This window comes from Falco cherrug, chromosome 2 (genome assembly GCF_023634085.1).
Source record: "Falco cherrug isolate bFalChe1 chromosome 2, bFalChe1.pri, whole genome shotgun sequence".
Taxonomy (NCBI): Eukaryota; Metazoa; Chordata; class Aves; order Falconiformes; family Falconidae; genus Falco; species Falco cherrug.
The window spans coordinates 26,238,177-26,252,193 of record NC_073698.1 but is presented as its reverse complement, the minus strand read 5'-3'; the positions used below and the strand labels follow the sequence as shown (position 1 = coordinate 26,252,193).

Here is a 14,017-nt window from a genome sequence, read left to right as displayed (position 1 = left end):
ATTTGTACAAGCATATAGCATAATGAATTACAGATCTCTTCTTAGAATATAATCTGATTACAGAAGAAACGTATTGATTCATTCAAGAACAATTTTTTTTTCCTACCTACGGTTCAACTAAATCCAGAATTGTTCTATACATTTAAAATTGAACTTTACAAATGTTCTCACTCACTGGAAAGATCACACACTTGCAAAGAATTAAGTCTTTATCTGAACTTATTCAACTTACATTAGCTCTCCATTTTTAAACAGACCTAGTTACTGCTTTAACTTTTATTACAGACTCAGCATATTAATTAATGTAACATATATTTTATTCTTATATATGGGCACAAACACACATAATCTTCCATAAATTGGAATAAAGCATTTTTTCCTACTGCTGTGTCAGTAAATAAAAACATACAGGGAATTTGTTTTCCAAATTTATTTCAAACCAAGCTTTCGTTTTTTCTAATTCCCTTACTTAACAATACTTCAATGCAATGTGCATACTGGAAAACAGACTACAAAAAAGTAAATAACCCACATGAGCCAAAACACAACCAGCTTTTCTGTCTTTGACATCAAATGAAATAATTTACACCACTATACTCTTGGATGTAGAATTTGTTATTTTTAAGACTGTGGTATTACTTCTAACATTGTACTCAAACATTCTCATGAAATACATTAACTTTTCACAATACAGAAACAAATAAAAACCAGAAACCATCTTAGCTATGTAGATTTAACAAAGGGGAAAACAGATAACTGACAAAATGTCACCAAATTGATTAATTTCTTAAATTAGATTGGGACAAGTGATCTTTCATGAAAAATTATACCAATGTATCACTTTCAGTTTAATTTTTCAAAATCGTAAGCAATTTTAGTATTAATTATTTTGCAGTTAACTGATTTATTACTGAACTATCTAATGCAATGGCAAATATCCAGAATAATTAATAGCAGAGTATTCTAAGCAGCAAAATAAGCCATGTACTCTGAATTATGCATCTATTTTATGAATTTATTCAAATACAGGAGTCAGCATCTGGTGCCCTGAACAGTTTTCTAGCAGACTTTCGTTACATACCACTCTATAGAGAAACACCATACCAGTCCTTCAAGCATTATCTTTTCAGTTTTGATACCTCCAAAGGTTTAGACCACACACTTTGTCCTGACAAGTTTAGACTTCTTGTGTTGCCACTAGAATAGGAGCCTGCCCTGACAAGCAGGTGGCAAGGGATCTTTGCAAAAATAACTACAATTGAGCTAGCTTTGAACGTGTCACTGCGGGTACTGACAGACTCCTAAGCCATCCTTTGCAGGCTACATGTGAAGCATTCATCCAACTTCTGTGCAAGCTTTTCAACCTAGGGGTTACTTCCATAGTATCAGAGCAGAGACTTCATGTGTCCCTGTTTAAAACTCTCTTGGTGCACCTCCAGTCACTGTTGCATTTATAACATGGCCACAAAAAAACTGACCATAGCTCTATGACTTTCTGACTGTGTATTAATATGGAAGGAGATACCTTTCATTAATTTTGAGTGTTATTAAATATGAACTCAAATGACACAGACTTTGGGAAGGTAAATGACATTGCACTGTCAAGTAAAAGCACTCTGGTTTCTTTTAGAGGTTGCAAGAACTCATGAAACTGTCCTTAAAGACTCTACAGTGATTTGAATTCATTATTTAATCAAATAAATTTGATGCCAGTTCCATCTGGAATCTCATCAGATTAATATAATTTACACACCTCTACAGTAAACTACTTTTTACAAAATACTACTGTTTTCAAAGAAACAAGGGTAAAATGTAAGTCACAGCATTCACAGAGAAAACAAATCAAACATTCTCACAACAAAACCAAAAATATTCTTAGCTTAATTTAGTTTTTTGCTTGAAAGAAGCTTACCAAACTGTTGTTTCCACCTGACTGTCATGCAGCTGTCGATTGTCTAACTGGGCAAAGAGAGGAAAAAGAACTTGAATCCCTCCAATGGAATGAATTGCGCTGTGAATGGAGTGGGTTACAATAGCTTTCACATCCTAAATTAATAAAATAAATAAACAAAAGGGAAAACCTCAGTCAATATCAGTTTTAAAGGAAAGTTACAAACATAACTTGGGAACACTTTAACAGATAATTTTAAGTGCAAACTAAATCAGATTTGTTTTAGCTTAGTTTCATTACTTATGTTTCAATCATAATCACTATACTTAAAGGAAAACATTAAACAGAAAAACTTCAGCATCATGGCAAACTGTGCCTTATAGTATAAAGTATATATTTCTTAACAAAGAAATGATCATTTTTTGCTCTAGAAAGTGAGCAAAGAAAGAACAGTTCAAATGACAGGTATATTAAGAGCTAAAATAATACAAAATAACAAGGTCTCGGTACACTACCACACAAATCCTCTTATGATCCCAATGATGCTGTGCTAATAGTAATCACAGAACATCGATTTAGCAGCACAAACCTGAAGCATAAGAGCATGGGGGGAGTGTACAAAAATTGAAGGATTTTCCTTTGGTGAGGATTCAAGGCATAGCTGAGCATCAGTAGCCTTCGCATTATATGTAAAAGCAATGCTACTTGCAAGTTTTCCATCGTATAGTACTTGTTTATGGTGCTCAGCCAGATGAATGTCACTCTCAGATTTAAACTTGAATGTGCTCTGAAAAAAAAGAAAACATAAACTTTACAAAGTAAATATTTCAGACAAAATTCTTGCCTCAAAATGTGCAGAAAATACATTGGATTTGAGAGGTAATATAAAAACTGCTGAACTTTGTTTTAATTTTCCAGTAGTTTAATGCTACTGAACAATTAGACAATATTTTTGTTTACTCCACATCAACATGTCAATATAATATTTGGTGGTTTATGTAGTATTATTGCTCTCTCCTTTCAGCATCAGTGTTAATAAGTTCGGCAGTAACTATCTGGAAGAAATGTGTCACATTAAACACCTATAAATATGTTAAAATAAAAAATTGAGCATTCAATGCATTAAAAATAAAGAACAAATTAAATGCCTTGTATTTTAGTTTATATAAACTCACTCAGAACTTTGAATCCTATACCATTTTGATTAAAGGAACAGTTATTTCTAAACAGCATTAAAATCATTCATTAAAACACTTTATTAACAGTCAGAAGTATATATAAACAAGTTACTTACACAAAAAAATCCAAATAAAATTATAAGTGCCATATTTCAGACTAATGTTCTCAAACTCAAAGCTTTTACAAAGGAAGACTGAAAATTTCTGTTTTCTTAAACCTACTATGATTCATATCTGATCTAAAACTATGTTTTCTGGCAACACTGACAAATCAATGAAGCACAAGAAGATAGATTTCTGCCCTTCTGCAAAGCATTGTCAGATTTACTTGTCACATAACTACTTTTGCATGTAACAACCATTTGACAGTGTCAAAAAGACAACTAGCAGTAACACACAGTACTGTAGTGACACAAGTAAAGCAAAGTTATTAGAAATGACCACCATTTAATTAAAGCAATATATATGTAATGTGTTTCTAAAATCTTTTCACAGTTTAAAATAATTCATCTCTGAGGTTTATCATGAATAATTTTGCTTGTTTTCACTGCATATAGCCATCACAATTCTCTTTATCCCTTTGGTCCTACCAAATCTCTCCCTCCTTCCCCTACGCACTGTAAGAAAACCTATATCATAAAAACATTGAAAGTACTATCACTAGGGGGTTGGTTAAACAGGTTAGAAGAATTAAAAAAGGCAATTTATAGGCTATCAGCTGCTCTTTCCGAACAAAATACAGGTTCCTACTGATTATATAAACCCATAAAACCCATCCAGCTTTAGCAGAGCTCTCAAGGCTGCTGGAAGCCCTGACAAAATTCTCTTGCTTACAGCTACACGATGGGAAAGTACATCTGCTCAAGTGACTGACACACGGCAATATAGGGTCTTGTGACAAGCATCCATTTGTATGTGGGTCATAAGATTGATGTAGGCTGAACAGACTGGGCACCTGACTGCAGCTGCTGGAGAACCCCTTGGAGTGGAACTGTCAGTCAGCCCTGTCCCATGCTTGGTGACTAAGCAGAAGGGAGGCAGCAATGCCATGCTGAAAATATAGGAGATTCAGGTACCATAGCAGAGAATGCAAGTAGGAAGGGCAAAAGTAAGCTAATAGAAAGTGATTTAAGCTACATTTGGCAAAGAAGGAAAATATTTAGCTGCATTACGAGGAGTGTTGCTAGCAGATGGAGGGAGGTGATCTTTCTCCTCTGCTTGGCACTGGTGAGGCCACACCTGGAGTTCTGGGCTCCCCAGTACAAGAGAGCTGTGGACTTACTGGAGAGATACCATTGAAGGGCCACTAAAATCATGAAGTGACTGAAGCATCTCTCCTATGAGGAAAGGCTGAGAGAGGGACTGTTCAGCTTGCAGAAAAGAAGCCTCGGGGAAGATCTCATCAATGTGTATAAATATCTGAAGGAAGATTCAAAGAAGTCACCTTCCTCTTAGCAGTGCCCAGTGACAGGACCAGAGGCAATGGGCACAACTGAAACACAGGAAATTCCCTCTGAATATCAGGATAAAGTTTTCCACTGTGAGGTTGTCCAACAAGGTGGTAGAGTCTCCATCTTTAGAGATATTCAAAATCTGTCCAAACAGTCCTGGGCAACTAGCTCCAGGTGGCCCTGCCTGAGAAGGCGTTTGGGCCAGATGACTTCCAGAGATCCATTCCAACAATCTCAACCATTCTGTGATTCTGTGATCTGCATTTGGGTTAGGAGTCCATTTTGTAGCGAAGCTCCCAGTGATCCTCACTGCTCTGTTCATACTGCAAAGGTGTTCAGAACCAGAGACTTCCTTTTGGCTGAAACTCAGATGTCCCCCAACTGTTGGTAGTCACTCAGCCCAAAGGATTAGACTACAACCAATCTGAATGAAAAACTGCAATATATACACTATTCAGCCTTCAGCACCAAATGTTTTAATCTAGAAATGTGTTCCTATCGTGCCACACTACTTACTGAAGTAGAAAAACCGAAAGAATGAGTACTAACTATGCTTAGAGCTCCAGAGCTGGCTCTCTGTTGATATGGCTGACTACATCTCACTTATCAGGAAATTACTGCTACAGATTACAGATTTGTCCTGATGAAGGTGATGATGCACTTCTCCCCAGAGGGCGTTTTTAACTATACAGATAAATCTCTGTGCACTTTCTGCCGAGACAGAAATAATTTAGTGATGTCATTGATTTCCAAAGATATCTGCATTATGCATGTACTATATTTTGATGTTTCACCACATGAAAACACTTCTTATCTGGAAATTTTTTCATGCCTATAAGCTTTGTCAGATTCCAAAGCTCAGAACGTTTTACCTTGATGGAGTTTTTCATAACTTTGCCATTTTAAATACGTCAAAGTATTTCAACACAAAATCTGTATCATTTAATTACCGTGAAATTTCACAACTTTCAAAACTGCTTAAGTTAAAATAAATCCAGTTTTACAAACAAATTTTGTCATTAATCTACCTCCTTGTTTTCAGTGTTTACTATGCCTCAAGAATTTATCAGACAGAACTATTTAAAAGTCAGGCACAAATAAATTATACAATACTGACTCACATTTTTTGGAGAAAAACAAGAATTAAAGGGACATTCTGCCATTAAAGCCTAACAACAGTAATCATAAATTGGAAATGCTAATCTCCTACCCAACAGATTATTATCACAGAATGGAAAGAGAGGCCACAAATTCTGATATATGATACTCTTTTATTGCTAATATGGTTTTATAGAAAGATAAAAGAAATGCAGTATGCAAATACTGTACTGGGAACCTGAGAAAATACAACCACAGAGGGACAGCAGAGGCTGTCAAGCATTGACAGCCGCGCCCAGAGAGTGGTGGTGAATGGAGTTAACATTCAGCTGGTGACCAGTCACAAAGTGGTCTTCCCCTGGGCTCAGTACTGTGGGCAGTCCTGCTTAAAATATCTTCATTATGATCAGGACAAAGGGATCGAGTGCACCCTCAGTCAGTTTGCAGATGACACCAAGTTGGGTAGGAGTGTTGATCTGCTTGAGTGCATGAAGGCTCTGCAGAGGGGTCTGGGCAGGCTGGACTCATGGGCCAAGACCAATTGTATGAAGTTCCAGAAGAAGTGCTGAGTCCTGCATTTGGATGACAACAGCCCCACACAAGGCTACAGGCTTGGGGCAGAGTGGCTGGGAAGCTGCCTGATGGAAAAGGTCCTGGGGGTGCTGGTTGACAGACACTGAACATGAGCCAGCAGTGTGCCCAGGTGGCCAAGGCGGCCAGTAGCATCCTGGCTTACATCCAAAACAGCATGGCCAGCAGGACAAGGGAAGTAACGGGTCCCTCTGTACTCAGCACTGGTGAGGCCGCGCCTTGAATCCTGTGTTCCGTGTTGGGCCCCTCACTGCAGGAGGGACGTCGAGGGGCTGGAGCGTGTCCAGAGAAGGGCAACGGGGCTGGGGAAGGGGCTGGAGCACAAGTCTGATGAGGAGCAGCTGAGGGAGCTGGGGGTGTTCAGCCTGGAGAGGAGGAGGCTGAGGGGAGACATTATCCCTCTCTACAGCTGCCTGAAGGGGGGCTGTAGGCAGGTGGGGTTCAGTCTCTTCTCCCACATAACAAGCGACAGGACAAGAGGAAACAGCCTCAAGTTGCACCAGAGGAAGTTTAGATTGGATGTTAGGAAAAATTTCTTCACTGAAAGGGTGGTAGAGCATTGGAACAGGCTGCCCAGGGAGGTGGTGGAATCACCACCCCTGGAGGTGTTTTAAAAATGTGTAACACAGTGTTTAGGGACATGGTTTAGAAATGGACTTGGCAGTCCTGGGTTAATGGTCGGACCTGATGATCTCAAAGATCTTATGATCACCTAAATGATTCTATGGTATGAGGTCAAACTGCAAATGGTTAGTTACTGGTCACTGAAGGAATGGAACTTTGAGATCTGGTACAAGCAGTATGATGACATAAAGACAGCAAAGAAGAGCCTTAGATTTAGCATATTCTACACATGGTTAAAAATATATACAGGATCCATAAAGAAGGTATAAAGGGTAGGTTTTGCTCCTACAGGAATAGGAGAGGGAACAGAGAGGGATGAGAATTACTCCAGCACTGTCCTCCCCAGTAAAAGCAACTGTGCTTGATCAAGACCACTACTCAAACACTAGCAGCTCTCCCCTCTCCTTTAGCAGCAAGAGTGGTGCTTTTTTATTTCCCATTCACCCCTTTTTGCTACTGTAGGTTCAGCAATCATACACAAAATACCATCTTGCACGATGTAATTGACTTCAGCAAATTTGAATTTTCCAGAGTATTTTGTGTGTGTCAGTATGTGCATGCACAAATGCATTTTTACTCCATCCTTTGTACATGACAAAAAGATTTATACTGTAGCAGTGATCAAGAGCAAACTCAGATGCAGCAACATATGGAATAATCTGACAACTCATTTTGAAATGCCTAAGAGGAGTGGCACAGATGTGACAGTGCTATAAGGACAGGGCTTTATTGAAACATCCCTTTATAAACAGCACCAAGCACTGCATATCAGATGCATCTCTTCCTTCCTTGCCCCTCTACTCTGTGTTTATCAGCCCCTCAGGATCCCAGCTGAGACATGCTTCTCTCTCTTCTTTGCTGCCTGGAAACAATGATGGGTAGCAGAAAAAGCACAGTGACAGCAAGGATACTGCTCTCATTTCCTTTTTCCTTCTTCAATCTCAAGCAACTGAAAGTGTCAGCATTGTAGGTAAAAGTCCTGTACAGCAATTGCAAGACTCAAAAAGAGGATGCTTTATTACAGATAAAATCTGCAAATGCAAATGTAAAGTTCTACTATGCTTTTACTAAATTTAACTTAAAATTTCAAGAAACTTTATGGATGAATTTGGGAAGACTTAACAAGAAAGAGGCAAATCACATAGTTCTACTGCCAGTGTATTTTCCTCTCTTCCCCTTTTAAAAGTTTGATTATGTGTTATTTCTATGCAATAGTTACTAAGCATGGCAGCTTTTCAATATTGCTACTCACACAATCACTGTAACACTTTTGTTCAAAAAACCCCAAAGGCCTTTTGATAGAACTGAAGATTTAGTATTTAAAAGTAAACTATCTGTTTATTATTTTTTTATATATATATTAAAGCATGCTGGTTACAACTAAATGTATTCAGAAGGACACGTTGAGCGAGACCAGCATGGAAGTATCATGAACTGTTTCTACATTACAATGTTCTGTAATAAGCATGTAATGTATAATAATAATACAAATATTACGTATATAAAAGATAAAAAAATTCTATAAAAATAGTAAATAAATCTTATTTTAATGGCTTCTCTAGTTCATCCTAAAATCTGGTGCTTCTACTTGCATCACATAATAGGGGTGCAACAAGGTACAACAGATTCACTTTCCTTTGTAGATCAAGATCTGACTTTTCCTGAACTTTGTGGCTCTGGTGTTATTTGCAACATTACATACTACCTATATTCAAAAATTTACACCTACTGCACTGTCCTGAGTTCTGGCATGTTGGTAGAGTATGCAGATTTTGCTGTATTCCAGAGGTCTTAATGGCACTCATTGTAGGATACAGACATTAGGAATGATTGTTAGCGTAGCCAAATAGAGAGGCAAAATCATAGTCTCTTATGGACAAAGCACGTAGAGCACAAAATGAGGAATGGTCACTTTCCCTAAAGAATCAGAAACCTGGGATATAGTGGACTAAAGTAAGAATTGCAAATCAAAGGAACTACCAGAGACAGTTGTAAGAAAGAAAAAACATCTGTATTAAGACAGTCTCCAAAAATCTGCAAGTATTTTGAATGATCATCCTTTGGGAGAAAAGCTTTGGCACAACCAGAGTTCACAATGAATCTAGAATAGTGGACCTTTTGCAAAAGCTGAATAGTTGATTCTTCCAGTTGGCTAACAGTACCAACAACTGGAATCAACAGGACATGTAGTTAGTTAACTACTTAAGAAAAGGTTCTGAAAGGCCAGTTTGCATCAGGAAGTTAGATGAGAGCAAGAATGTGATCTCCAATGCCAAGCAATTTGAGCTAAATGTCAATTGGGGCCCCTTGGACTATGAAACACCCATACTGAAGTGTTCTGAACTGATGGACATTTGCACCCACACAGAATCTGAAAGGATTTACAGAAATAAACTTAACTGAGACACATAAGAGGCAAGCTTGGAGTGAAAGCTACAGTCAGTGACCTGAGATCTCGAAATGACAGGATGTGGTTCCTTTTTTTTGGTTGTGAGTAGACCTTGAGTTAGAAGTTGATAAAAAAAGTGTGCTGTTTTGTCTTATTTTTTTGAAATAAGGAAGTTAAAGAAAGAAACTGTGTTATTTCTGGGGTCCTGCTCTAAGAACCTGGTCTTTTAAAAGGCTACTAATAAAATATACTTTCAGATTCTTAGACAAGGAAGGAAACTACTCTAGAAAGGAAGGCAGAATTAACTGTACTGGCAACATGACCTAAACCTAAAACCATGATATACCAAAGAATATCCCCAAAGTATTAAACTTCATTTAACTGACATTTTACAAAAAACAGTAAGAAGCTACAGGTGTGAAGAAGTGTAGTTTAATGGAAGTCTATGAATCAAGCAAGGTAATTTGACAACACTGTAATAAAGTTAGTGCAGTAACTACTGGAAATGTCATTTAGCATGAAATCATGTATGCCTCATGAACCCCTTCAACACTCACAAAATATGACATAATAATTTTCACTTGAAACAAATGAAAGCATTATTCCTATTTGATATAACTTCAGTATATGGCTGCAAATCCACTTAATAAATTAATAAAGTTTTACTACATTTACTATGAAGAAGTAAAAAATTACATTACTTTCTTTTGCATGACCACAAAAACATTTGCAGAAATATTTGTTCAAACAAAATAGAGTATTAAGTTTGGAATAAAGTATTCCTTGTTTGCACAGGTGATGCACTTCTCTTGACTAACTGAACTTTTCTAATTTCAAGGCAGTCAACAATTTCAAGCAACAATCAACTGTATGCAATAGACTTCCTCTTCTCCAAGTAACCTTGACACATTTAGCTATTCACGCTACATCCACACCATAAAAGATGAAAATATCAACTTGTCACTGTCATTCTAGTGTTAGCTGTGTTCAAATGATTTAAAGCAATCATTTTCAGCACATCAAATTAATAGTATTAGAATCTAAATGCTGATTTTTACTTGCTTTTAAAACCTTTGTGCTTTCAGAGTATATAATACATACTAAAAAACCCTGAAAATATACTTCAGATGATACCACAAATTTCACAAATCAGAAAAAGAAAATTTGGGAATAATTGAAAGTAGAAATTCAATATGTTTCACTGGGATTAGATTCATTTTCAAGCCTTCTCCACTAGGCAGTTTCTGCAGACTTCTGCAAAGTATCTGTTGTTTTTCGTGATGAAATACTACTATACACAGCTATTCCAAGTCATAAGGGATTATTCATACTAGAGATGCAAGTTTATGCATGCCATTAATTTATCCAATCTGTCCCCTAAATGTCACTGGCAAAGCATGAGTAAAAAAGTTCTTTTACTTCAGCAGAACTATTTGAACCTGTGCATTTGAAAAGAATTGGTTTATTATGCCTTGCTGAAAGTTAATCTGCCTTAACTCAGGTTTTAAACACAAACAGGAGAGAAGAAAGTTATTCCCCTGGTATTCAGTACACCAATTACAAAATTGTTCTAATCTGATTGTGATCTAAAGTAAAAAAATTCACATACAAACATGTTTCAGCTACACTTTAAAGAAACAACTTGCATCTTTCAAAAAGCTCATGGAAATTAAGGTTAGTTAGGATACTTGAAGAAACAGTCTTCTTTTGCTGAAAACAAATCACATAGCTCTGGGTGAACCTAAGAGGAATATTTACATGCATATATATCTTTCAACTACATCTATCAAATTATTTTCCTTTCATAGCTTTAATTTTTTTATGATTCTTTGTTACCTTGTATCCAGGTCCTAACTGATGTATTGCAAAAATCTGTGCTGGGTTGAGTGCTTCAGTGAATACATATACTGCTCCAAGCTGGCCGCAGAACACTCTATTAGCATCAGCAGTCTCCGAAGAGCCAAGAAAACATTTGTCATAGCTCTGTATCAGGAAGAGGCAATGTTAATAAAGTCTGGTCATACAAACTATACAATGAAATAACATTTGTGTACAGTTACTGAAGCAAAAAACCTAAGGCAGGCTCTAGTAAAGAAAATAAATCAATCATTTATTACTTCAGTACCTGATTCCCTGTAGTGAAGAACTTTGAATAGCGTAGAGTTAATTGTTTTATGGGTCATTATTACAATGCTTTTGACTGGCCACTAGGATTTGATTTTTATTAATTGTTCAACATAAAACAGAGAAAATTAGAACAGTACATTCAAGTACCAAATAACCTTCCCTACTGCTTTCTAGGAAATAGGAAAGTCCTTGTAATTATCATTCCAAGTTCCTTGTAATAATAATCAGAACTCTCACTGCTAACACATAAGAACATGTACTGAAATGCACTCTTCTTTCACTGTTGTGCTAACAGAGCTAAACATCTCTAGCAGAAAAAACATCAAATATGAATTTTTGTAGTTTGCAACTGGTGCAGTCTTCATGACTGCAGCCTATAATGATTTGGTTTGACCTTAAACTCCTCTTCTGTCTTCTTCCACGGTCACAAGAATTATTTTCCATTCTTCCTTCCAACAACTACCCTCTGAACAAAGACCTTCTGCAGTTTTCCATCTGTCCATTTCTTATTATTTCAGGTTTGAAGTAGGGGTTTTTTTGTGGCTTTTGGGGTTTTTTTCCAATTTAAATTTATTTTGCAAGAATTACGTGAAGTTATTCTGGTGCTTCCAGGAAAAGAGGCTTTGAGAAGAAGCAAAGCTTAGAATTTAACTGTCTAGAATAAAGATCTGGGGAACTGGAAAAAGACACAGCACAAGAGGAGAACAACAGAAAGCATAAGGATCTTTGCAAGGCTAGTCCCTTAGCTTCCTTGAGTCACATGTACTTTATTTAACAGAAAAAAGGATCAGGCCTCACTTTTTGAGCTGAATCAGCAAACCAGTAGAATCAGCATTAGGAAGCCTGCTTTTTCATCCTGCTTGGCTGTTGCTGAGTTTCACCCTAAGAAAAACTTCTGTAGTCTAGAGAATGGAATCAAATATGGTGACACGCCACCGCAGTGGATTGAGGTGGATAAGCTATTAACAAGGAAAAGGGGACTCTGTCTAAAGGGTTAGGAGGAAGTCAAAGATCTAGAGGCCAGCTTTGCAATGAGGTGAGGTAACAGGTATCCAGGATTTTATCTCCGACTTATCCTCCTTTTGACCAAACATCTCTTTGAATTTTTTTCCCTTGGGATTGCTAAACTTGTATTAATTGTTTTGGACAAACCTAAAAAATTTCTGAAAAAAACTACATCAAAGTTGGTTCACAAAGTCCTACCCAGGATGCATAGTGCAAAATAAGGGCTATGAGACCACTCTGACTACTGGTAAATCTAATGGTGAAACTTCCTAACAGTTTTCAGTTAGTTCATTAAAGTCCTCCTTAGCCTTGAAGGCTTTACTGACACCTGCGCCACTACTGTCAGAGAGTGTTAAGTCAATTCATGTTGAGCAATTGCCATTTTTTATGGTTATTTGAGGAATCTGAATACTGATGCCACCCTTTTTCCTAGTTTATACTTACAAATTCCGAGATCTACATTCCTGCCTATTACAAGGGTATTTTCCTGGCCTCTTCTAGATAACATTAATTGTACAACATGCATCATAGTTTTCAATGGAATCTGAGTTTTACATATAATTACATTCTAGGTCTGTTTGCCTGTAGTAATTACCAGTTCTGTCTTTTTTCATTCTTACCAGATTATACTTTCCCATTTTCTGGTGTTTCATTCTGGATTAAGTGCTTCCATTATTTTTAATTGGAGGGGAGGCCTAACTCCTGATCTTCTGGTAATTTATATTCACTTCTGCTCCAGATGCCAATCAGTAGACCTGATATATTTATTTATTTATTTTAAAATCAGCACCTAATACTCATAGCTCATTTGCTCTTCCTCCAACTATCTCGCATTTCCACAGTTTTATACCCAACTGATACCAACAGATCCAAGTCTGCCTATTTCTGTACATCCCTGGTAACATGTCATTAATGACCCCAAGATGAGATGACTAATAGATCTGCTTCATTAAGTGCCTTGGCCCAAATCCTCCTATTTTATTTACATAAAAAAATAAACTCTTGGAACTTATGGGCTTGTTACTTAAGGACATAACTGTATCCTTAATATTCTTGATGCTTATAGGCCTTTTTTCAAATGCAGCCCAAGTGCTATTGATAGAATCAACTTGTTGGCTTTCCAATCCTTCTAGTTTCCTTATCCTACAACAGAAATATAAGCTGACAGATGTCAGGACATCATCAAACCTACCTTCATTCAGCTATCTGAACAAAAATCTTCCACCAAACCCCAGTATCCCCAAATTCGACACCTTGAAGAGGCATTTTGTGCTTTCTCTCATGTTACTTCCCATAACTGGGGAGAATTCCTAACAGCCAAACTCTTCCAGTTTAACTTCTGTCCCCAAGTGTATTTGAACTCTTATAAATAATTAACTCCATAGGCATACAGAGCTGATCATGATTACTGACCAGCCAGCAACTGCACACATTTGATTATGTTGTACTCTGTCATGCATTTCATGTCATCTTTTTGCCATAATCTCTAGCTATATCTACTCTTTGGAATATAAACTCAATGAGTTATTTACCACTAGCTACTGTATCTTATGTAGCACACAATGAATCTCAGCATTGCTATATTTTTGTATTTCATTAAATAAGAACAATGAAGTTAAAACCAAAACCACCTCTACAGAATCTATCAGCAACATTCACAATA

General features: G+C 37.0%; 1 protein-coding gene across 3 annotated transcripts in view; it reads right to left on the bottom strand.

Annotated features, from left to right (window-relative positions):
* NBEA (neurobeachin) overlaps positions 1-14,017 on the bottom strand; it is a 510,084-nt gene that overhangs the window by 371,351 nt on the left and 124,716 nt on the right. For all 3 annotated transcript variants that reach the window (XM_055702674.1, XM_055702673.1, XM_027815633.2), the window contains exons 8-10: positions 11,059-11,205; positions 2,481-2,678; positions 1,913-2,046 (exon numbers count right to left, since the gene is read on the bottom strand). In XM_055702674.1, coding sequence (XP_055558649.1) covers positions 1,913-2,046; positions 2,481-2,678; positions 11,059-11,205 — 479 coding nt within the window. The remainder of the gene's footprint in view (positions 1-1,912; positions 2,047-2,480; positions 2,679-11,058; positions 11,206-14,017) is intronic.